Source organism: Mesoplodon densirostris, chromosome 1, assembly GCF_025265405.1.
Source record: "Mesoplodon densirostris isolate mMesDen1 chromosome 1, mMesDen1 primary haplotype, whole genome shotgun sequence".
Taxonomy (NCBI): domain Eukaryota; kingdom Metazoa; phylum Chordata; class Mammalia; order Artiodactyla; family Ziphiidae; genus Mesoplodon; species Mesoplodon densirostris.
The window spans coordinates 27765908-27790949 of record NC_082661.1 but is presented as its reverse complement, the minus strand read 5'-3'; the positions used below and the strand labels follow the sequence as shown (position 1 = coordinate 27790949).

Genomic DNA, 25042 nt, shown 5'->3' with positions numbered 1-25042 from the left:
TTTATTTAGTCATATATGCCAGATATCTTGCATTTGTCTCTCTATATACACTATCCACATTTCTCCACTGGCTCTTTGCCTAGGGAGGTTGACCTCTAGGAATTGCATCATTGGGCTCTCTGCTCTTTGGCTCCTGATTGGGTTTTGGCCAATGGGGTCCCCCTGCAGGAAATCAGAAGAAAGTGGAGAATGAGAGTAGGTATTTATTTTTCCTAGCCCCAAACTGCCGTGTTCTCAAATGAAAAGTCACTGCTGGGCTTCCCTGGTGGCGCAGTGGTTGAGAGTCCGCCTGCCGATACAGGGGACACGGGTTCGTGCCCCGGTCCGGGAAGATCCCACATTCCGCGGAGCGGCTGGGCCCGTGAGCCATGGCTGCTGAGCCTGCGCATCCGGAGCCTGTGCTCCGCAACAGGAGAGGCCACAGCGGTGAGAGTCCTGCGTACCGCAAAAAAAAAAAAAGTCATAAATTCTCACTATGAAATCACAACAGAATCTGATATATTCAGAGAATCTGTGAGTGGGAGAGAGCCTCAGAAATCATGTTGTGTATCCCCTCACTGGACAGATGAGGTCACTGAGGCCCAGGAAGGTCAAGTGTGGGACTCTGGGGTCTAACCGCAGGGGGAGAAGGCAGGCCTCCTGAAACTAGTTCAGGGTGCCCTTCACTTCCTTCCTCTTTTAAAGACTCTCAAAGGTAAAACGTGAAATACACCACACGATAAAGCACACATGCTGATGCAAGTCAGCGATTTGGTCTGGCAATGGCGTTCCTTTGGCCATCGGGCAGGCATGTAACCCACCTCGGGGCGGGAATTCTTCACACGAGATTGTTCAGCGTTCTGATGGAAGCCGTGTGCAGGTTACACACGACTTCTCGGATTCGGGAAGGCTCTTCTTGGCTTTTAGCCGGTGGTGGGCGGTCGGCTGCACAGCGGAATCTCGGATTCCAAGCGGAGCTGTCGGGTGTGTTCTGGCTTCGAGCAGCACAGCGACACCTATAGGCAGTAGGATTTATGGCGCACGTAGGATCCACCTTTCTTCAACTCGTCTTTCCCAGAAGGGGAAAGCCTTTTGGGTTAATCGTTTCTTCAACAGAATGGTAAACGGTCCACCAGTCTGAAGTCCACTTTCAGGCGTCCCTACTATATTGCATAAGCCATAACCATTGGGAGGAAAGGCGTCAACAGGCGCGGTTCCTCGGAAAGCCGTCCGCTCCGGTGTTCGTCACAGGAAACTCACCCTGCCAAAAGTTGGTATAATGTTGGCTTTTCGGCTGCAGTTTGTTGCCTCAGGGGAAAAGTCTATTTTTCAGGCCTCGTCGACAGCTGTATTCTCACTCAGCTTCCATGCGCAACCGCTTCCCCATCCACGTGCAGTAGGAGACGTGATGATCTGGCCCGTGTAGAACAGTAGGGTCGGCCCCTTCTGGGTGTCTCCAGTTAGCGCCTTTAACAGGTAACTAGGGAGCAGGTGCAACTGCCTGTTGGATATCAGACTTCACTTGCTCACTCAACATTTCTTCAAAGACAAAGGAGTCACCGAACTTCTCAGCCTCTGTCAGATAGACAGAGCTGAGTTCACAAATTCTCAAATTCAGCATTACTGACTTCATAGCCATCCATGTAAAAGACATCAATAGCAACTCTCCTCGCAAGTGCTTCCCCATCCTACTTTATCTGAGGATCATTGGTGCCCACTGTAAATACTCCGGCAGGGATGGGGATCACCTTGGTGCGTAGGAACGGCGGCTCTCCGGGGACCGGGCCCCGGGCATTCGCCTCGCGGTGCGCGGCCGCCGAGCTGCCATGGGCCCCGGGCTGCTGGGGAGTGCCAGAACCCCAGGAGCCTGCGAGGGAAGCCGCGCCCACAGCCTCTCCCTGGCCTCTTCGTCCCCCTCCCCCACGCGCCGCCCGGCCCAAGAGCAGCGGCAGGAGGACGACCTAGATACAGTTTTAAATATTGTTTTTCTTTCACGTTATTTTACAAACATGGTTTCACGTTTCTCCATGTTCTGGTAGCTGCAAGCTGTTTTGTAATCTTAGTATGTAATATAGTATTTAATAATTTAAGCATTCATTAGTGGATTGTTTGAAGCTCTTTTAAGTCCCAGTGACGTAAGTATTTTAGTACACATAGATATTTTTTTCTTTTGTTCTATTTCACTGGGTTTTCAATTCCTAGGTGAGAGACTGCGTCAAGGCAAACTAGTTGGCTCTTGCTAAGTGTGACCTAAGTGTGTCTCTAGAAGGATTATGGCAGTTTACCTGGCCACTAGCCAGGTGTGAATGTATCTGTTACCCAAAGCTTGGACCAGCGCTGGGTATTTAATTTTTACTTGGTTTAATGGCTGTTAATTGGAACCATACTATGCTTACAGTCTTTAATTTGCATTTCCCTAATTACTAAGGAATTGAGCCTTTTTTAAAATACACATGTTTATTGTTTGTTTTTCCTCTTAGGTGCCTACTCAATTCAAAGCAACAGACATATTTTGAGTGCCCACTCTGTGCCAAGAGCTGTGTGCATCCCTCAGAGGGGGAGTGACCTAACAAAAATGACCCTTTGAGATAGGGTGTGGGAGCCAGGATAGTATAGGAAATATATGGTTAACTGTACTCCCTCAGTAGAAGCACAATCTTGGAAGGCTGTTTGGGCAAAGTCCTGTGGGTGGAAGACAAAGAAGAGAAGGATTGACCCTGTCTGAAAGAGATTAGGCTTTTGCAGGATAAGTGACTTCAGAGCTAGGGCGGAACAATAAGATTTGTCCAGGTGAGAAAATGATGTGTGGGGAGAGGGAACAATATGGAGAGAGGTAAAGGAGCTGAAAAGTCTGAAAATATGGTGCTGTGTTATGGGGTTGCGACTCTTCCATTATAGCTAAAATGTAGAACGCTGGGGCTGAAGAATGGTGGGACATTGGCTAGAAAGGAAGTCAGGGCTAACCTCAGGAATCTGACTTTTTCCTGAAGATTTTTTTGTTCTTAAAGAAGAATGACATGATCAAATGTATGTTTTAGAAAGACCTGTTAGCTAATGAGAGGTAGACATATTCCTTGCATTTATGGAGCTCAAGGACTAGTAGGGGAAACAAGTATTAATCAAGAAATCATAATTATAAACTCTCATTGAACGAAAGAAATGCCATGCTATGAGAGCAATTTATATATAACAGGGGTAGCAGACCAGTCCAAATGTCAGGGAAGGTTTCCCCTAGGAAATAATTTCTGGAGGTTTTTCTTCTTCTTCCCTTCTTACACACACCCCTCCCTCAAGCCTCACCATTAAACTTCACAGGGAAAGGCAATGTAAAATATCTTTATTTGAGAGAAACCCAGGACTGTGTATACATACTCATATGCATTTGTAAACCTCCCCAAATGTTTCACCCTGACATTTCCATGTGTCTAGTCCATAATATCCTTTCATTGATATTATATGACCTGTATACTGACCCCAGCCTTGTGAGGTAGGCAGGCAAATATGACTATCTACATTTTATTGAATCTGTGTCTCAGAGAAGTTAGGTAATTTGCCTAAAATCGCATGACTAATGGTAGAGCTGATATTTGAATCCAGGTCTTGTAACACCTAGGTGGAATTATTTTTTTTAAGCTGTTTTGTTTTGTTTTTCTTTTTTCAATTAGTAAAGATCCCAACAGGTGGCCACACCTATGTTTTTAATTTTTTTAATTTAATTTAATTTTTTTGACTGTACTGTGCAGCATGCAGGATCTTAGTTCCCCAGCCAGGGATCAAACCTGTGCCCCTTGCATTACAAGCACAGAGTCTTAACCACTGGATCGCCAGGGAAGTCCCTAGCTGGTATTATTCTTGCAATGTTCATTCTTTAATTTGTTCATTGATCCATCAAACGTGTGCTGATCACCTTCTGAGTGTCAGGCTATGTGTGAAGCAATCGAGAGCCAGTAAGTTTTTAAGCAGGAAAGCAGCTTGATCCAATTTACGTTTGAGAACCCTCTTTTGGCTGAGAGGACAGAAAGTGGTGGTTTTCAAAGTATGGTCCGAGACCACATACTGGGTCAGAGGCTCTGGGGTTGGGGCTCAGGAATGCTATGATCAGCCAGGTTTGGGTATTCTTTTTTGATTCTAATGCAATAGAAAGCGCTATATTAGAGAAGGCGGTGGTGCAACCAGTTATCGTGACTAAGGTAGTGGCTGTAGTAACCAGGTGAGAAATGATGAGGAACAGAGACAAAGGGATGCACTTGAGAGTCATTTAGATAGAATGGGCAGGACTTCTCACTCTACCCTCAGCTCAGACAGTAGCTGAGAAGTGGAGCTGGAATTCCTACCTGGGTCCTCTGGCTACAGAGCCTGTGGGCTTTACTGCACATAGCCATTTATAGCCACTTTGTGGTTTTAAATATTTTATATTTAATTATCTTAGCATTTGTTTTGCAAATCTCCATCTTATCTCAAACTGCCTTCAAGCCTTGTATTTCTCCCTCACTCTCATAAAGACTAGGAGAGAAATAAGTAAGGCCTTAAAAGTTTAAAAATATTTATTTGCTCGGGGCTGGATATACAGGCAAGGAAAAAGTAGATTTGATTAGATAAGCACAGACTAGGGGAGAACACAGGACACTGGGAGATTCACTGCATCTCCTCTTCTATAAATCCCAGGAGGTCTCCAGGAAACCTGAAGACAATAATCCCAGAAGCCCAGAGGGTGACCCCATTCCCTCCCCAGGGTTATTACTGGGTGTCAGGCTGGAGCAGTTCAGGAATTCAGGAAACTGTAAAGAAACCACAACAGCCCCAACAAACATCAACTACCTCCACAATAAAACTCGTTATAATTCATCTCCCTCCCACCCACAACTACAGACCTGAGCGAGGCAGGTGGGACTACGGGAGGGGCTCTTTGCTGCTCCTTCTCCAGCCTGACCCAGCCTCATCCCAGGCCTGGTTTTCCCAGCGTCTCGGGGAGGTGGGAAACTGACACCCCTATGTCTGGCACCAGAGACTGAGGACACCTCCATTCTCTGCTCACTGCCAGGTAGGTCAGGATTAAAGCAAACTGAGGCCAAAGTTATAGTCGGCAGTGCCAGGTGAAGCCTGGCAACTAGCAAGGCCACAATGGCTAAGCCAAGCAGGTGGGAGTGGAAGTGTTGGGGGAGAAAAAGATGGGGAGGTGGGCGCGGCGAAGGCCAACTGTAGTGCGAGGCTTCTGGGGAAGGCTCATCCATTGAATGACCAATCAGAGAGCGGGCTGAGGCCCAGGGGTGGGACAGGGGCGTATCTTGGTCGGGATTGGATAATGGCCGGGCTCAGGGAGGGGGCCGCGAGCCTCCGAGGCCTGGCTTTTGGCAATTCCGCGTTATACCGCAGTGGCGGCGGTGGTGGAAGCCGGCTGGACTGCAGCGCACGTTCCTGGATCTGACGCTCTTCGGCTTAACGCGTAGTTCCTTGGGTTCTGGATCTGGTCAGTCCTGCCCCAAGGTTCGCTCCATCCTCGGTCCCCTAACTCTTGTCCAGCTCCCTAAGCTCCCGACCTCAGCATCTGCAGAACGAAATGGTCACAGCCATGAATATCTCAGATGAAGTTGAGCAGATGTTCCAGCCCTACAACTTCGAGCTGTTCCAGGACATAAGGCCCGTTTTGGAGGAGTACTGGTGAGACCTGGAGAAGGGGAAGAGCCGTGTCAGGGGCCCAACTCTGATGACTGCTATTTGGGGGGATTGGCGGAAGAGGGGGAGGGCGATACACAGAATACCCACAGTGATTTTGCTAAAGAGCAAAGGTATCGGGCTCCCCAGTACTGGCTTTACGTACCCGTTGTCCAAGGTGCAGGTAGTGTGGCACCTCAAAGAGGTTAGGTCTGGAAGAAAGGAAGGCAGAAAGAAGAGGATGGGGTGAGGAATGTGAGAGAAGATAGAAACCAAGAGGAAAGAGTGTAGTGAGAACTGGTCTCTGAAGAATGGAGCTGATCTGAACTTCTACTCGCACCCACCTTATAGATGACTCTCCATCCTTTGTGGCCGCATGTGTGCGCATGCGTGCATAGTGCTGGTACCCGGGGACAGCCTGCCCCTTCACAGTTATCATCTTGTTCCTCAAATGCTCCATCATACCTGCTGTGGAGAAGGAGACAAAATCTAGATACTCTTCCAAAATTTCCTCAGGCTTTGCCCAAGAGCTCCCCAGAGGTGTTTGTGGGTTGACTTTGTGCTCCAGCCAATTTGCCATGACCCAACCAGGCAGAAACTGTTGCCACATTCTTCTTACACCACAGTCCTGGGTTGCTTCTAGGCATGGGTCAGCAGCTGTCACCCACTCCCAACCCCACTGAGAGAGCAGTAATCACAGAAAACTTGGACATAGCCCCTGCCCTGTGCTAGGTACTTTATATATATTAACACTGTCAGGAGAGGAGTGGTATTCCCCTCTTACAAAATAAGGGGAATACTAATGCTCAGAAAACTAAGTAGTTTTTCCAATGTCACACAGCTAGTAAATGGCAGAAGTAGGACTCCAACCCAGAGCACTCACCTAGAGATATGAGTGGGCATTCCTCTAACCAGCATCTACCCATAAGCCCATCCCCTCTCCCTTCTGCCTGCCAGGGCAACCTCATTCACCATAGCTCTGATCTACCTGCTGCTCGTCTTTGTGGGGCAGAACTACATGAAGGCACGGAAGAGTTTCAACCCGCAGGGACCTCTCATCCTTTGGTCATTCTGCCTTGCAATCTTCAGGTAAGACCCCCCCCCAACCCATCTTATAGACCCTAGACCCACATTCTATCCCTAAAAACTTTCTAGAAACCTCAATTGTATCAACTCCCCAAGTTGCCCCCTAACTCTCCCTATCCCATTCTCTCAGCTCTAACTTCTCTCCTCAGGTTCCACCCTCCTCCCATATTCCCGTTTTCCTTCTCCAGTCCCCAGACTGGCCGTCTCTGCTCCTCTCACAAGTCCTCCTGTGCTCATGGAGTCTTGGTGCTTCCAACAGTTTCCCCAGCCTCTAATACTCTCTGCATCTAATACCCTCTCCCAAGACCTTCCAATAGCTTCCCCAGCCCCTTCTTTCCATATTCCACCCCTCCAAACTCCTTCGATCACCCCCCATCCTGCCACCCATGTCCTCCCATCCCATGAGCCCTATTCCCTAACTCAACTTTCAGTCCCAACCTCCAGCACTCCCTGGTCCTTCCCTAGCCTTCATGTCTTCTAGATTACTGGTTGGCTCTACCAGGTTGGCCACAGGATCTCAGAAGCTGTGACCCATCCCCTATGGAGGGTGGGGAGGTGGTGGAAGTTGACCAGGGGAAGCGTAGATTGATGCCTGGGAATGACCCTTATACCCTTTTCCTCTGTCCCATTTCAGTATCCTTGGGGCAGTGAGGACATGGAGCTATATGGGGACCGTGCTACTTAGGGGGAGCCTAAAGAAAACTGTATGCTTCTTCATCTTCACCGATAATCCCATAATCAAATTCTGATCCTGCCTCTTTGTTCTCAGCAAGATCATTGAACTTGGTGAGTGGCAAGGCTTTGTCTCTCTGGTGTCCAGTCAACTGCACCCCTCCTCAGGGCCCCCCCTTACCCATCACATGGAAAGTCCCTTCCCCACCCCTGGGTCCTAACAACACCTCTCACCCAAACCCATCCTTAGATTCTCTGCCACAAAGACCCCTCTCCCTGCCCTGATAATTCCCCATATGCCCCCACGTCCTGTGCGGAGGGTGGTCCCAACACTGGGTGGTATGCCAGCTATGACTCCCCATCTCCCAGGAGACACGGCCTTCATCATCCTGTGTAAGCAGCCACTCATCTTTGTGCACTGGCACCACCACAGCACAGAGCTAGTGTACAAGAGCTTTGGATACAAGAACAAGGTGGCTGCAGGCGGCTGGTTCATGACCATGAACTACGATGTACGTGCCATTATGTACACCTACTATACTCTGAAGGCTGCCAAAGTAAAGCCCCCCAGGTGGTTTCCCATGCTCATCACCAGCCTGCAAATCCTGCAGATGTTTATGGGAGCTACTGTCGGTATCCTGACTTAAATCTGGAGACAGGAACAGGGATGCCATACCACAAAGGAACACCTCTTCTGGTCCTTCATCTTGTATACAACCTATTTCCTCCTCTTTGTCCAGTTCTTCCACCAAAACTATGTAATTACCAAGGTCAAGGCCAAGACCAAGAGCCAGTGAAGGGCTGCAGAAAAGAAGGAGCCCCAAGCTCTCTCCTCCCCAGGGCATTGAGGGGCTGGGCTTAGGTTTGGGAAAATAATTAAGATGCCTTTTCTGCATGGTTTCCCCACGGGATGTGTACCCCAAGGTGGCAGGAGGTTATGACAGTCAAGAAGTGTCACCCCTGGGGTGGGGGTGTGATCTAGTACTTTGCTGTTTCTGTTTTTAATGTGAAGGCCAAACAGTCCCTGGGATGGAGTGGGACTGAGGAGGCTCCCCAGAGCTGAGTGATCTATATTTCCAGAAATCTTTCTTCTTCTTGCTCTATTTTTTAAATTAAAGATTTCAACAAGGTTTTGGAGGTTTGGGGATTTGGAGGAATAAGGGGACTGCTGTGATGGAGGAGGGCTGCTGGCAGTGGGTGAGAAGCTTAAGAGGGTGTGGTGTGTGGAAGGATGAGTCACACACAGACACTCAATAAGAATACTAGGCCTGGTAGGCACTTAATAAATGTCTGTTACAGACCAGAAGTTTATTGCTATTAGAGGCCCAAGCCCCTCATAGGAACAGTGAGAAACAGGTGAAGAAAGGTGGAGTAACTTTTTCTAAAGTCATAGGCTTCCTAAGCTGCAGAATTGACATCTTTAAGTAAGCATTCGAGATCAGACCTTCCAGTTATCCTCCATGAGACCACGAGGTGGCGCTGCAGTACCAGCTTTGTCCAAGCCATACACACCTACACACGCACGCACGCATGCATGCGTGCGCCGCTCAGCTCCAGGAATCCCCAGGCTTCCCCATCTTGGTGATGGTGGCCTGGGGAGGACTGAAGCCCTAGAAGCCTGGACCCCTATCTCTTTCCTGTACACCCAGCTCTCCTTTAGACATGGGGAAGGATAAGGGGAGAAGGCTCAACCGCAACTCCGAATCATCAGGCCTTTGACAGTCCGCGCACGTTTATTTCATTTATCTTTGAAAACCGGGGAAAGGGAGTCTGGAGAAGGTGGGGTGGACCACGGGTGAGTTGGCACCCCGGGGAACTGGTCCCTGTTCCTGGCCTCAGTTCCAGGGGCGCGGACTAAGGGCCCAGTCCACCCCTCAGGCCTGGGAGGGGGAAGGCTCTCTCCTAAGCCGGCCGCCTCCCCAAGCCCGACTGCCCCAGCACCCCTCTCAGACCCCGGGGCGGGGGCAAGCCAGGCAAGACGACCCCAGTCCGTAGAGGCCGTAAATTATCGCCCCCGCCCTCAGGGATGATCGACGGGCGGGGCCCTTCACACAGGCCGTTCCACTGCGTACTGGCACGGACTGAGGTTGGCGGCCGGGGGCGGCCCGGGCACGGCAGGGTAGCTGAAAGTGGCGTGCTGTTTGGCCTTGAGCCTCAGGCTGGCCAGACTCGAGTTACACGGGTCCCGATATACGTAGGGGGAGGAGGCGGCTGCTGCTGCGGCTGCTGCGGCCGAGGCGTAAGGGCAGGATACTGCCCCGGAGGACACTGCGGCCGGAGCCAGCCCGGGGGGCCCCCCACCTAGGCCCTGCAGGGCCCCAGGCCCTGGCACAGTGCCCGGGGCAGTCGCGGCCGAGGGGACCATGGAGGCGGCGATGGAGCTGGGTGGCGAGAAGACGGGCTGTGACGCCAGAGGCCCCACGTTGACCGAGTTGAAGGCGAACGGGAAGGTCTTGGCGGCGAGCGGCGGGCCCAGCGCCTTGGGTGGCCAATTGCCGTACGAGTAACCGGGGTACACCTCCTCGTAGGGCGGCACCAGCCCCCCGAGCGGCGCCGCGAAGCCGCCCTTGCACAGCTCCGCCTGCTGGCTGCGCTCGCGCTTTCGCCACTTGGCGCGCCGGTTCTTGAACCACACCTGTGGGCGTGGGAGAAAGGCTGTCAGGGCCCGGCCCCCGCAAGCGGCTGGTGGGTGGGTCGCCCAGGCAGGGGACCAAGCGGGGGCTGGGGCCGGGCGGAGCATAAGCGAGAGGAGGTGGTGGAGCATAACCACCGCAGAAACGGGAATGGGGTGGTGGAGCAGCCGGTCGGGGTGAGGGAAGAGCTCACGGAGTCAGCGAGCTGAGAAAGAAGCAGTCTGCCACAGAACTGAGTCGGGGGCGACAGGGCTGCGGGGGTGGGCAGCAGGATCGGGTCTAGGAGAAGTGGAGAACCAGAGACAGTGCCAGGGGAGAGGGAGCGCGCCGTCTGGAGTGAAGGGGTGCAGGAAGAGCAGAGATTGGAGGCTGGTGGAAAGAAGGCCGTGTGGGCATGGGCCGGGGCCGGGGGACGTCGGGTGTTGGGTCCGAGGATGGGGCAGGCAGGGCAGAACTACAGGATGATGGTTCCGAAGCTACTTGCTGAGCGGCCCGCGAGAGGGAGGCCCGGGATGGAGTGAGGGTGGCGGCTCTAGGGGTGGGGGGCGGCGTACCCGCACGCGGGCCTCGGTGAGGTTGGTCCACACGGCGATCTCTTCCCGCGTACTCATGTCGGGGTAGCGGTTCCTCTGGAAGGTCGCCTCCAGCTCCTGCAGCTGCTGGCTGGTGAAGTGCGTGCGCTGCCGCCTCTGCTTCTTCTTCAGCGAGCTGTCTTCGGGGGAGCCGCCGGGCAGCGAAACCGAGGCCTTCTCCGAGTCTGGGGGCCGGGGTGGGGTCGGTCACAGCGCGTTCTTGCCTTGCGGATTCCCGGGCTCGGGGACTTCCTCGGCGGGGCCCCTCACTCCCACCTGGGCTTGCACTCCCGGGTCCCACCCTCGTTAGGGATGGAGCTGTTATTTCCCCCACCCCCAGAAGGGGGCGCGCTCACCGCTGTGCTCTTGGCCCTTGCAGCCGTGTTCCGGGATTGGGGGGTGGGGGGTGCCCGCATCTGACAGCGAGAGGGCGGGGCTCCGGGCCTCTGCCTCGCTGAGCAGGCCGAACTCCATGGGGGGAGGACTCTGGAGGGAAGCGAAGACACAGACCTGGTTAATGGGAAGAAAATCTCCGGGTTATTCGGTTCCCAGTAGCTTTTCCCCACTAGTTCTCTGCCCCCTTTCTCTGCCACCGACATAAAGCTACCCCTGTGTAGGGTGCCCTAGGATAGAATGGGGAAACAGCAGCCTAAGCCGGGGATAGGTGTATACTCAAGAGATTTTATACACAGTTATACACACTAGACTTTGATTTCTTCAGTGTTGGGCACCTAGAACCCTGCCTGGTGCACTGTTGGTGTTCAACAGATATTTATTGAATTAATGAAAACCACACTGTTGCACACCGCATACCATACACACCACAAACTCAGAAATTAAATTCCCTCTCACACGAGTGCCCAATATCCCCTTAAACTCAAACATGCCTCTCAGCCAGTCACACCTGAGACGCAGTCTGAACCTGTGTTATTCACTCTCCAGTGGGACAGATTTGATTTTGAACCAGGCCTGATATGTCTCCCATAAGGAGAATCACTGCTATCATTTATGAGTACTTACTATGTGTCTTCACCTCATTATCTCTCCCCTCACAAGAAGGAATCAATATTAGGTATGATCACCCTTTTTCAGGTGAGGAAACTGAGACTTGAAGTAATGATTAAGGTTAAAGAGCTTGTAAGCAGTGGAGCTGGGATGTGAACCAGGTCTGGGAGATTCCTAAACTGTGCTTTTCTTTGTTTGCTTTTTCAGACTGTGTTCTTTGGGGCCCTCCTCACAAACCCCCTCAGGGACTGGAACTTAGGGTTAACCTCAGGGATAGAGATCTAGCCTGATCTTACTTGGGTCTACTTCAACTAGGGCAGCCCTGCTTTTGTCCGTTTTGTTTATGCTTTCTGGAGAGATTTCATTTGAAGAAAGTCTTCCAGGATCAAAAACAAGTTTGAAAATCACTCTCTTCTATACGTGCCCAGACACACACTGCACCCTACCAGTCACCATTGTCACGCATGGCTTCTTGCTGGCCCACCCCAGGCTGTGGATGTGGGCTTCTTAAAACCCCCTTCCTACCCTTACTCCCTATGCCAAACCTTACCTGACATTGCCCAGGAGCCTGCCTGTGTCCCCCTCCAAGTGTCCCCTGCAGGGTCCCCTTTCCTTCTGGCTCTCCCAGGCCCCCTCTGGTCGGGGGAAGGGAAAAGGGCACTAGTGGGGCTCAAGACTCCAGATGCCTCTTGGTCAGAGGAGAACCAAAGGAGGCTGGGGACAGAGAAACAGGGATGAAAAGCTGGGTAGGAGGGGTCCATCTGCCTCCCCATTAACAGGGACTTAATGCAGGCTGTGCAAGGTGGCATTAATGTGGAGGATTAGCCTAGATTGAGACGTGTGTCACTTGGCTGCTCTGAATTTATTAGGAGCCTTTCTCAGGGAGGCGCAGATGGGCAGCGGCCTGTATTTGCACATGGTAATGCCCCCTTCAACCAGCTCAGAGATGACAGCTGTCCCCCCACCTCTCCACCTCTCAAGCTAGATTGGGGATGGGTCAGAGGTCAAGGCAGGAGGTTGAGAAACAGTCCCTGTTCTTTCCACAGGCAGAGAGGACTAGACCTTGGACCCTCTCCTAGGGTTGGAGAAGCAGGGCTGAATGGAACCCCGGGAAGGAAGAAGAGAAGTCAGGCCAGGGGTGGGGCTGCACTGCTTCCCTCCCCTTCCAGATCTGAGGACTGGAGCGAGAGGCTTAGGGCTGGCCCAATGATGCTCCAATAGAAGGGAGAGGCCATTGGGAGGGACCTGGAGCAGCCTTGACTAGTAGCTCTTCCCAAGTAGCTGGGGAGGCTTAGAACTGAGAGCTGGGAAAAGGGGTGCTCTGAAGTCTCTTCATACCTAAGATGCCCTCAAAATTGCAAACCATGCCCCTGACCTCTCCAGATGCCCACAGGAGCAAGGCAGACCTGGGAAAAGAGGGACAGTTGGGTTTCCCTGTAGGGAAAGCTGAGTCCCACCATTGCCGTTCATCCTTCCAGTCTGCTTTGCCTCCAGACTTCCCATTTTCCAAACTCCCGTTCCCCCAGCATTCCATACCTGTGTCTTGGTTTCACCCTTTATTTCAGCAGAGGGAGGCAGGGTGAGGAGAGATAAGGGCCAGAATAAAAGACGAGGCTGAGAAAGCAGAGTTCAGGCTGTGTGTTCTCAGAGACAGACAGACACACATGCAGACACACACGGGCCCCCACTCAGACAAAATAAGCACTAGGACTTGGAGCTAGAGGCCTACAAACACACACTCTCCCACACGCGCTCCCACATTCAGGCAGACAGACACACCGTCACACAGTCTCCTCTCTCTGTGACAGGGACAGCTGCCTCGGCTGTTTTGGAGCTAGCCATTATCCTCCCCCTTCCCCTTCCTGGCCCCTTTGAACCTCAGCTCTCAGTCCCAGGAACTAAGGACTCTGTGGGGGAGGAGGAAGCCAAAGGAGCCACGGGAGGGAGTGGTCTACACTCAGTGGCTGCTGGAGAGAGCCTGTTTGGCTGAGTGGGGAGAAGGTATGAGGATGCTGGAAAAAGAGGATGGGGTAGCGGTGGGGGGCAGAAACTGATGAGGCCCCTCCTGGGAAAGTAATCTGGTATACCCCAAAGAAACTAGGATTGGAGTCAAAAGATCTGGGTTCACGTCCTGGCTTCCCAACTTACTAGCTGTGTGTCCTTGGCAAATTACCTATCTAGGCATATTTTTTCATCTGTAAAAGTGAGATTATAACCCCTTCCCTATCTACCTTCAGTATTGTTACAAGGTTACAATAAAACATAACATTTAAAAATGGGTATGGGGCTTCCCTGGTGGCGCAGTGGCTAAGAATCCACCTGACAATGCAGGGGACACAGATTCGAGCCCTGATCTGGGAAGATCCCATGTGCCGGGGAGCAACTAAGCCCGTGCTCCACAACTACTGAGGCCACGTGCCACAACTACTGAAGCCTGTGCGCCTCGAGCCCGTGCTCCACAACAAGACAAGCCACTGCAATGAGAAGCCCGCGCACTGCAACAAAGACCCAACACAGCCATAAATAAATAAAATTATTTTTAGAAATGGGTAGGGGTCAAACTCTATCCAAGTTGCTGTTGTTCATGTTGTTGTTTTCCCCCTCATTCATTGAAATGATGTTTGTTTGGCACCTTCTGTGAGCTGGGCGTTGAGTAAGGCACTCAGGATAGAGTGGTAAATTAGATCTCATTCTTGTCTCTGCCATTGCTTGAGTGGTTCACCTCCCTAGATCCTGTGTCTCCCAGTGAAAAGTTGCTCTGAATAAAGGGAAGCATGCTGCATTTTAGAGAGGGATGCAAGTGTGTGTTGTGAGCACTCTGTTCTAAACATAAAGGAGGGTCCAGTCAATAAGGAAACAGCCAAATGGGCAGAGTAGCCCAAGCTGGGAGCCATTTTGGGCACCAGTGACTGGTGGTAGAGGAAAGAATAAAGGCTTCAGGCTCTTGGCTGGGTTAGTCATAGCAGAAAGAGGGGGTGTGGCTGAGAAGGGCCCTGCCTGTGGAGCTGAAAAAGCAGGAACACTAATACCAGGCAGGCAACAGAGAGAGCGGGTGGGAGCAGAGGCCTCTAGCAGACTCGTGTCCGGTGGGCTAGTCAGGCAGAGGCTGGGGGCGCCAAGCTGTTGTCTGAGCTGGAGACAGGCTGGCTGAGGATTAAGCTACCCCAAACTGCTGGAGGTCGGGAAGCTGGGGAGTTGGGACTGCGGCCAGGGACTTCGCCTCACTCAGTGGACAGGGACAGGCAGTAGGTCTGGAAGCCACAGGTTTGGTTGATGCTGGTAGGAAATACCAGGAAGGGCCAAAGAGAGTCAAGAGCTAACAGTGGTGCTGAGTCCAGCTCTTGGGGGGGCCTCCTGCCCCACCCCAGCCTTTCCGACACACCCTGCAGGGGGTGCATGGCCCAGGCCCCACTGGTGTCAGGGTGGCAATCCCAGCCCTAGGGAGAATAGAGGGCCTGCAGGTGACCTCTGACTCTGAAGTACAGCATGGAATTACAGGAAGCTGTCATGGACTGCAGCAAGAACAAAATATCCAAGATAATTAAGGAGGAGATCAGAGACTGTCACAGACCAGCGAGGCCATAGTGGGGAGGCCATGGTTTCCAAGGGACACAACTCATGACAAGAAGGCAACTGCCATGTGCACCCACTTTTGTCCTGAAGCCAAAGGGGTAGACCAGGTTCACAGCCAAAGAGCCCCCAAGTAGTTGCAATAATAATACCCAAGGCAGGAGGCACACCCTGGAACTGAAATGGGAGAAAACCTTTTCTTGCATGGGCTGAATGAAAAAGAAGATAAGAGGGGATGGAGTTGTGATGCTGTGGCTCAGCTCAGCAAGCAGCAAGTTGGCAAACAGGTGTAAACCAGGGCCCTAAACTAGGACGGAGCCATCCTATAAACCTAAAACTAAAGTGAGGCCCTTAAGTGCACACAGCCTCATGCTCATTAGGGATGCCGAGCACCCACACTGTCTGTCTGAGCTGCAGTGAGCAAATGAGGGCAAATGAAGACAGCTGTAGACAAGGCTCACAGCCCCAAGAGGAAAACCTAAGACTCAGGTAGAGGCAACAATGATTTGATGCACTTAATTTATCAAGGGGTAAATCAGGGATCAGAGAAATGGGCCTCCACACCCTTTCCCTCCTTCCCTTCTTCTTTCCTTCAACAAGCATTAGGTGCTAAGACAGATACCCAGGAATGGTAAGGCACAGACCCTAACTTCTAGGAGCCTACAGTCTAGGGGGGCAAACAGAGCACAGGATGGAATGGTGGTCTGCATGGGCCTGATTCTCAGATCGTGGAAGATCAGAAAGACGGTAGCGCATGTAAGGTGGTATCAAGTTTTGGGGCTCAGAGAATGTAGCACCTGGCTGATCTGGAAATTAGGGAGGCAGAGAAGGGGGCAGAGGCTTCTAAATAACAGAGCAGTAGGTTCAGAGGGTAGCAGGGAGCCTAGCTTGGCCAGGGTCTCAGTGTGGGCAATGGGAGATCATCAGAGAAGAATGGTCAGACTGAGAGGGTGTCCAATGAGGGGCAAGAGGTGGGGGTCCAGGCTTGATACAGTGTAGGCTAGAGCAACTCCAGCTTTTCCACCAAAACAACCCTAAGACTAAGTAAGAGAGAAGATAGTACAGGACACTAGGGGCACAACCTGAAACAGTGGCCGCCAGTATGAAATTTCTTTGAGATCTTCAGCCTTATATTAAAAATCAAAGCAAATTTTGCGTTCCATTCCATACTTATGTTTGTTTTAATATAAAAAATAATGTTTTCTCTCCAAATCTCCAAGAGACATCTTCAAGTGACATCACCACACCAGGAAGATGGGGTTGGCTTAGCCTGCAGAGTCATGCCACTCCCACTCCTATACTGCCCTCTCCCACCTCACCCCCCACTGAGAAGCATTGCTCCCAGCAGTGGGAGTCACTGGAGGCTTGTAGGCGAGGGAGTGACATCAAAGCAGTGTCTTTGGGATCTTTATTTGGCTGTGGTGAGCAGAATGGATTGGGCAAGGGAGAGATAAGAAAGGGGAAACTATGAGAGGTGAAAAGAAGGCCCCAGGGAAGCAAGAGGAGTGGAGAGAGCTCTGAAAGCAGCTTTCTCACCCCACTGCCTTTTCTTTTCTTTCCCTATCACTCTTATCATGGGTCCCTGTCAGTGACTAGGGACTAGACACTCTAGATAGTCCCAAAGCTCAGGACCTAGTGGACCCTTCAGATTAGCTGCCATCTCCCTCCCTCACACTCTAGGAAGCATCATTTAGAGTAAATGGAGAAGAAAAGATTTGGGTGGTGTCTTTCTCTTGTGCTCATCCCCAACTCAGCTCCAGCTTGCCTCCTCTGCCCTCCCTTCCTGGACCTGGGTTCTGGGTCCATATTCACATCCTTGAGCAGGAGGCAGGCAGGGATCAGATCAGGATATTTGGTCTGGTAGAGGAGCTAAGCATTTGGGGAGCTCCCTAGAACTCTTCTTGGGGAGGGATAGTGGCTGGCATCTGAAGCCTAGGATAGGGTGTCTCATCTGTCATTGAGAATCTTCCCATGACTGGATCACGGATGCTAGCAGGCTGATCTAAGGCTTGAGACACCACCCTTCCAAACGAAGATTCTGTGCTTACAGGGGACCTACAGCTTGGGCATAATAATAGCAATAATGTTTCTTATTTCTGTGGTGCTTCTCCATTTGCAAAGGGCTTTCAAATATATGATTTCATTTAACTCTTAAAACCACTTTGAATGGCAGGAATGACCATCCCTATTTCACCTCTAAGAAGACGAATTTGTCCACGGTTACACAGATTGAAGAGATTCTAATCCAGTTCTCCTAAGACCAGGGACTGAGCTCTTTCCACTCCTCGCCCCCTTCACTCCAGCAACCATTTGTAGCTCTGACATGCATTGATCCTTCCAAGCCCTTAAGGATTCCTTTTCTACTTCCTGCCTCTACCACCTCTCTGGAAAAGAGCTCTGGAAGTTTGCTGCCCACAGTGTGCCAAGGAACATTTTTCTATTCATCATGTGCTTGCATCATTCCAGTTCTAAGAGGCCCCCTCGTCTCTGGTTTCAGGATTTGGGGAGCAAACAAATCTGCTTATCTAGGCCTTTCCTTATTTTGTGAATTTCCATCCTATCTCCCTTTCCAGAGGCCTAAACCTTCAAGTTTGCTCTCTCCAGCAGCCCCTGGCTCCCCCTTCTGCCACCATTCTCTGACCCTTCTCTAGGTCCATGACATTCTCCCTAAGAGCCAGTGACCAGGCATGCACTCAGCTAAATGGCTTTATGCAGGGGCAGGAGGTCTGCCTTTTGTTTCTAGTCATCTTTCTTATAATGCCATTGCTTTTTGGCCTTTTTGGCAAAAGTAGAACTTAGGGCTATGGTTTTCAGGTAATGCCTTCCCTATTCCTTTCCTGACTCAGCCTTTAATTTCACCCATAATTTCAGTGGTTTTCAAAGGTAATGGGAGCACAAGCCCCTTGAAAAGGGTATCAGAATGTGATGGGGGTAACTGGGATATGACTCTATATTTATCAAAAAGGGGAGAGGGACAGAAGAGTTTGGAAAACAATGTTCTAGCTGATGATAAGTGAATTTAAAAGTAAGGAGTGGAGGTGGGAGTGTGGGGAGGACGTATTATATATCATTCATGGTTGGAGGGTGAGAAAGGTTGAAACCCACTTGTTTAGATTAGTCATTGCTAAACATATTACCCTGCACTTGTCCCCATGAAACTCAGTCGCCAAATGGGCTGTTTTGCTTACTTACATAGACTGGGAGAGTTCTCTCTACTCTGTTCCCTTCAGCTTAACTGGGCTCTGGTTAAAGAGTTGGAGTCAGGATGGGCGGTCATTGTACGGGTCCAAAGAAATCAGGGCCCTATCCCAGCTGTAGAAAAAGCAAACAGGGTAGTTGGGTAGGGCTGAGACATCCTTCCCAACCAGAGATGGAGGGCAATAAAGTCCCATGTTGGATCCCAGTGTCTGGATTCTGTGTCTCCTTCCTACCTCCTCTCAGCCGCCAGAGTGGTGTGGGGATTGGTGGGACTGAGGAAGCAAAAAGGGAAACAAGACCACAGGGTTTGCTTTGCTAAAAGGCTTCAGTTTTCTCTTTGGGCCTGGGCTCCTGCCCACTGTGGGAAAGGAGACTTTAGCCTGCTGACACCCAGGCAGAGTCTGGGGTGGGGTACCTGGTCAGCTGTATTGGAATTAGGGGTTGACTCTGAGTTTGTGAGGGAACTGAAGCTGTCAGGGGCTTGTGCTAGGGTCTTCTTTGCCCTCCCATTACCCTTTGTGGTTCATTCCTTCCTTTCCTGGTCTTGGTTCCCACTAGCAGTCCCACCATTGGCTCTCCCTCCACAAATTTGGATTCTGGAAGTCCGGGGTGATGCTCAGATCGCATCTAGTCTGGGTTAGAGAGGGAATGTCTCCCGGGCCACTCCAACCCAAGGCCAGGCTTCAGCCTTTACTCTCACTCCCTGCTCCATGTCCCACAGCCCCTAGGAGCAGAGACAAGTTTGAAAAGTGTGAGCTGCGATTCTAGGCAACCCACCACAGCAAACACCACCGTACACGCAGCAGCTGGGCAGGCGCTGCGGGGTAAATGGACATGCCACTCGGCCAGGGACATTCTGTCCACCACTGCCCGACACAGCGCCTGCTCCGGAGAGACCAACCTCGCTGCGCCGGACATTCTGTCAGCCCTGAGCCCCGCGCGCCGCGGACATTCCGTCCAATTCCGTGGCTGCCCCAGGTAGGGACCCATCGGGGTCCTGACACCCCAAGCAGACACACCAGACCCGCCGCCTGGTCACTCGGACTACCCAACCTCGGCCTTGCAGCCCACACAGCGGCCATCTGACCCGGTCGCTGTCGTGTTCTCACAACACGGTTCCTATCCCAACTGCAAAGCAGCTGGGAAGAGAAGCTTGTGCGACTAAGGCACCCCTGCTCCCGGTCCCTGGAGTCTGAGACCCAGCCGAGGGGTGTTGGGCAGTGCCAACTGCCGCCTTGCTGGGCGCCCGCCGCCAGCTGCCCCCACTGGCCAGGGCCTCGCCAACCCCTTTGGCTCCCTGGCTGTCGGCCCCGCGCCCCCGGATTCCAGGGCGCTTTCTGGTAATGGTTTCCCGACTCTACTCCCTGCTTCGCGGAGCCCCTGTCCTGACCTCATGTCTCCGACTTCTCTTCGGATCCCTCGAGTCTTCCCCTTCTCTGTCCCCCGAGTCCTGGCGCTAAGTTTCCCTTTTTCTAAGTCCTGGCCCCAGGTCTGCAGTCCGCCCTCCCTGTCTCGACCCGTTCCCCAGGCACCTTTCTCCAGTTCAGCAGCCCTAGGTCCCGTTTTAGGGATCCCGAAGTCCGGTCATGGCCCCTCGGCCCCGTGAGCCCCTGTCCCCCGCATGGTCAAGCACTCACAGTGAGTCCCGCAGCAGGCAGACTCCCGGCAGCGGCGGCGGCGGCCGCAGTCTGGAGGGCAAGCAGGGGCCAGAGGCCGGGCACCCGGCCGGGGTGGGGGCCGCCCCCCTGCGCCCGGGCCGCCGCTCCGCTCCGGCGCTCCCGGACTCGCTGGGAGAGAGTAAGCCTCGCCGCGGACTGCCACCCCCCGCTGGCGCCCATTCACTTTATGGCAGCCCAGGGCGCCCCCAGCCCGCCGCTGCAAGCCTCGCGCGTCGGGCCCCGCCCCCTTCCAGCTGCGCTACCGGGGCTCCACCCTTTCCAGCTGTGAATTTTCTGGCCCCGCCTTCAGGGGGGTGGTCCGGCCGGCGCGCCGCCAGGAACCCCGCCCCCTAGCCAATCGGAGGCGCTCCTCAGCAACTGGACCACGCCCCTCCCCACGTGGCTGATACGGCTCTGCTGAAGAGCATTTTGGCCGAACCGAGCGGGCGAGCGTAGAGTGGACCGGGTATCCCCGCGGAGCCGGGGCCGGTTGGCGGCGAGGTGGGACCAGGCCGCCACCCTGAGCGAATTGGAACGGTGCTGGGGGATAGGACCAGGTGGGAGGGCGTACGGGCCGGGAGAGGCCGTGGGGTTTCAGCGCTCAGACTTCGTTGCCGCTCAAGTTTCGGCGCTTTTCTCCACTTGTCGCTGTCTGTCTCTCTGCCCTTTTGTCTGCTCCAATCCTCCCACGTCTCGCCTTTCTTTCCTCTTTTATTTTCTCCGCCACCACTCTGCTCCTGCTGTTTGTCTCACTCCTCCATCCCTTGCCACTTCGAAAGACTAATTTCGCTTTCTGATCCTCTTTTTCCTTTTTTCCTTGCATTTTTCTCTCTTCCTTTTCTCGGCTGCGCCCTCCACCCCCCCATCCCCACCCCCACCCCAGCCCTTTTTTCCTCTCCCCCAAGGAAGGTAGCTTCGTGGAGAAAGCAGAGTTTGGAGTGCGACAAACGAAAACAGCATTCTAACCCTGCCACCAGCTGCAACATCACTGAGTGACCTTGGACAAGTAACTTAACTATGACTCCCTTACTCCCCCTTCCCCCGCAAAATTAAAAGAGGTTCTAGCTGGTTCTCAGGGCTTGGGCTGGGCACTCCTCAGAGGCCTGGGCAAGTTCCCTGTCAGTCTGCACTCTTGTCTCACACAAGCTACGTTCTCCCAGCCTTACCAGGGTTACCTGCTCCTTGGTGATACCAAGTTCAGTTCTGTGGGCAAGGTGTGGCCTTGGTGCTTGCAGGTTAGGGAGTTGCAAGGGATAGGACAGATGTCCCAAGCAACATGTAGAGTCAGGCTGGGTTTCTAGGGTGTCCCTGAGGGCCCTAAGCCCTATTATGTAATATACTCCTAAGGTGAATCTGACCAGTCATGTCTCTGCTTAAAACCCTTCAGTGGCTCCTGTTTGCCCTCAGGATAAAGGCTAAGCTCCCTCGCGTGGCACAGCAGACTTTCAGGACCTGACCCTGGCTTAATCTCCAGTCTCCTAGTGGTTTTCTGCACACCTCTGACAGTAACATATTTCTAACCGGTCTTCATTTTGTCAACTCCTACTCATCCCCCTAAGCTCCACTCAGGCCTCATTCTCTCTGGGAAGCCTTTCCTGAATTCCCACGTTAGCCAGATGTGTAGTCTCTTGCTCCCCCAGCCCTGCTGTGTGTGCCTCTATTACCCCACCCATGATATGGAAGAGATCAGCTTATGTGTTGTCCCCTATGATGCTAAGATTTGGGAGGGCAAGGACCATGTTTTCCTCATCTTTCTATTCCTAGGCATGATGTAGACACTCAGTACTAAAATCTGAGAGGGAGATGTTTTGTCTAAGATGATGGAGGTTAGAAGGGGCTGGGACATTGTCGTCTCTCTCCTCCTTATCTCTAACACACAATTCCATTCATACTTTTAGGTTGATTGACTTCTGGAGGTATGTAGGAGTGAAGATAGGGTAGTAGGGAGTTTTGTCCCACTTAGAAGATTTTTCAGTTGGTTATGCAGGACCTCTCAATCTGAGATAAGCCCAGGAGACCAAATCCCAGTTTTCAAGTGAAGGTGGAAAATGGCTCAGAGGTGGGCTGGAAAGACATGCTATGGTGGTTGTATCCTTTGCCCCTGACTCTCGTTGGGTGAAAAAGGCAAGATCCTCAGCTGGACCCAGAGATCAGGAGCCCAACATGTAGGTACAGGAAGCTGTCAAGGAGTTCTTCAATTCTGATGTCAGGCCTGATGGTTTATTGGTATTAGAGCATTCTAGCACAAGGATGGTCTTTGGATGTCTGGTTTTGAGACCACAGTCCTATGGGGTTAGGAATGGAGCTTCCCTGGACTTGAGTCATCCATAAATGGGAGGGAATGGGGAGAGAGTTGGTATCTTTTTTCATTGTCTCCTAGCAGTCTTTTCAGGTCTGCAGGGACACTGGGATTTATTCCAGCAGATGGGCTGGGAATTCCACCATTCAGTCTGCAAGGAGAAAACTCATCCTTCTGTCCTCTTTCTACACACTCTCACTTCTAGGTAATTCTAAATATCCTAGCAACCTCTATCATCTCTTGCCAGGGGAGAGGCAGCTGGGGGCAGAAGAGTGAAGACTGCGGTGGGTGTCTTGCCCTCAGGCCTCTCAGCATTTCTAAGGCTTCAGGAAAGCCTTCAGTTTCCTGTCATTGGTGATGTGGACTACTAACCTGTGTGATTAGTTTTTTTCTAGGTAGGTAAAGAGTGTCCAAGGCTTAGGATGAGGGTCAGAGCTGGGAGTCACAATCTGATAAACTAAAGCAAAAGAGGTATCGATGGGCAGTGAAAAAGAGAGCTGGACTGGGGGTGAGGACACCTAGGTTTGTTTCTCTGCTCTGTCATTAACTAGCTATACAAACGTGGGGGCCATCTTTCCATCCTGGGATTCAATTTCCTGCTCTGTAAAATGAAAGGACCTGGATTAGATATCCAAGCTTCCTGTCACCTCCCATTGTCTCTATTTCAGGATGATAGGAATGGGGCACAAGACATAGAAACAAAGTTGGGATGGGACAGACTCATTTATGAGAAGCCAAACAGGGCAAGCAGACGCGAAGGTGGGGGAAGGGAGGTTGGAATAGATTGCTCCCTCCATCCTGGAAGGAGCTCAGAACTGCCTAGAAAGGCAATGATCCCTCAAGGGTCACAGTATTGGCCCAGGTGACTTTAATAGGGAGTGGCGGCGGGCTTGCGCGTAGGGGTACTAGGGTCGTCCACTCAGGCTCTTAGAAAGGACTCCGCCCCCTTTCCTGCAAGTCGTAGCTTTCTTCCCCATAATGCCCAGCAGCCACTGCCAAGTCGTGCACTGCAACCGAACTCTACCTAACTCCACCTCTCCACTGCCCAGCGCACTTTCTTCTTTTTTATTGGCTTCTCAGTACTGTCACTCAGAGAGTCCTCATATCCGTTGGTTATTCCCTGCCTACCCTTTTCTTTCTCTTGTAATCTCGCCTCTTTAGGCACTACCCGCCTCCCGAAGCCAATTTCCTTTCTTCGATTGGATTGCTGGAATGCCACTTTTCACGATGCAAACCTATGATTGGCTGTGCGCGGCAGGGCTCGCGCAGTGACCAGGCAGCGGGCTAGACTGAGGCTAGTTACCACGTCAGTGAGCTGACAGGGAAGGTACCCGGCTCCACCGCCCGTTCCGGCCGACTCTTCCTGACCGACTCTGCGGGCCTTGACTTCGGCCTCAACTCCCAGAAACGGGCTCCTTCCCTGCTCCCATCTGCCACCAGAGCCGGGAGAGCCGCTCGGAGACGCCTTCGGGGCCCGGGCTGGACATGAGCAGCGGCTGCCGTTCCTGGGACTAGGCCCCGCCATTTTGGATCCGCTGACAGGTCAGCGAAGTCTCTTCTTAGAGTTCCAGTGTCGTGAAGGCCGCCCTGACATCGCGAGAGGGAATAAGAGGAGGAGGGCCCTTAAACTGAATGAGCCGGGGTGGGTTAAGGATGCAGGGGCAGGAACGAGACGAGGGAGAGATTGCTGTGGGAGGGAACTGGGAGAGGTGTAGGGGGCAAAGGTCAGGCCCCTGCCGCCGGAGGGACGATTTCAACTCTGGCTTTTCAACCCTTGCGGGTACCGGAATCCTCCCTGTGTTTCCAGGCTTAACCTAGCTGTCAGTTCCTCTCTTCTGGAGCTTTTTGCATCCTAAAGACTCCAGTCCTCAGAAGCTGAAAGCAAATCTGAAGAGTATTGTATCTACTTTTCAGGGTTGATTTTTAGACCTTAGATATGAGAGTCTCTCCAGATTTTGTGCAGCGCCCACTTCTGTGTGACTGCCTCATTAATTCAGCTGAACTGCTTCATTAATGATGATGAACTAATGCAACCTAGACCAGGTAGTGAGAAAAGGTGTGGAAGGACTGAGGCCAGCCTCCTGGGGACCTGGGCTAAGAGAAGGCTTTCCTTTTATGGGACTGCTCACCTGCCAGTCTGGGACTGTATGTAAACACTGGATTTATCTTCTGAGCCTGTTTTTTCTTTTACACAGTCTTTTATATTGTGTAATATTCTCTTCTGGTGTATGTTCTTGGTTGGCATTTCCTCCCCAGGTCTTCATTGGCCTAAGGAGATGAAGTTCAGTCACAAGGAAGCCACTCTGTTATGACATATTTGGCCGAGAGCAGAGAGGGATTTGAATACCTGTGAAGTTAGTACTTTGGCCTGTTATTTTTAGTGGGTAAGAAGAGTCATGAGAGGTGTTCAGTCAAATAAAAAGTGGTAGGGTCAGGGCTGCAGAGTGAATGATGGAACAGAACCCCAAAGAGTATAGTTTATGGCACTGTGATGATCTTTGATAAACTGCTGTATTGTAAAGCTATAAAAGTCCCTCAAGGGTAAAGAATGCCTTTAAAAATGAGGAGGAGTGTAGGTACAGTGTCTTTTAATACACGACATAGAAATTTGTATGCCTTTAAATTAGGTACACAAGGCACTCCTCTGAGCCCTGTGGAGGACGCAAATGGAAAGGTCCATTTGGGGATTACTCTGCTCAGTTTATGCGTTTCTTAAAA

General features: G+C 52.0%; 3 protein-coding genes and 1 pseudogene across 16 annotated transcripts in view; 2 read left to right on the top strand and 2 right to left on the bottom strand.

Annotated features, from left to right (window-relative positions):
- Positions 1-817: 817 nt before the first annotated feature.
- On the bottom strand, positions 818-4355 carry LOC132487840 (formylglycine-generating enzyme-like; annotated as a pseudogene).
- Positions 4356-5301: 946 nt separating this feature from the next.
- Positions 5302-8512, top strand: ELOVL3 (ELOVL fatty acid elongase 3). The gene is given in 4 exon segments (XM_060105712.1): positions 5302-5637; positions 6589-6720; positions 7352-7503; positions 7759-8512. Coding segments are annotated over 4 exon segments (813 nt in total). The 5' UTR covers positions 5302-5536; the 3' UTR covers positions 8187-8512.
- A 924-nt stretch (positions 8513-9436) lies between these two features.
- On the bottom strand, positions 9437-11080 carry PITX3 (paired like homeodomain 3). Its single transcript, XM_060105672.1, has 3 exons — positions 10951-11080; positions 10577-10779; positions 9437-10024 (listed from the first exon to the last, which is right to left on the bottom strand). The coding sequence occupies exons 1-3, from the start codon at positions 11066-11068 to the stop codon at positions 9437-9439; spliced, it is 909 nt and encodes a 302-aa protein (XP_059961655.1). The 5' UTR covers positions 11069-11080.
- A 12507-nt stretch (positions 11081-23587) lies between these two features.
- GBF1 (golgi brefeldin A resistant guanine nucleotide exchange factor 1) overlaps positions 23588-25042 on the top strand; it is a 125646-nt gene continuing 124191 nt past the window's right edge. For 6 of the 14 annotated variants that reach the window (XM_060100356.1, XM_060100344.1, XM_060100334.1 and 3 more), the window contains exon 1: positions 23589-23866. The gene's annotated coding sequence lies outside the window, so the exon portion shown is untranslated. Of the gene's footprint in view, positions 23867-25042 lie in introns of all 14 variants that reach the window. The other 8 variants (XM_060100413.1, XM_060100394.1, XM_060100376.1 and 5 more) reach the window with 2 other exon arrangements.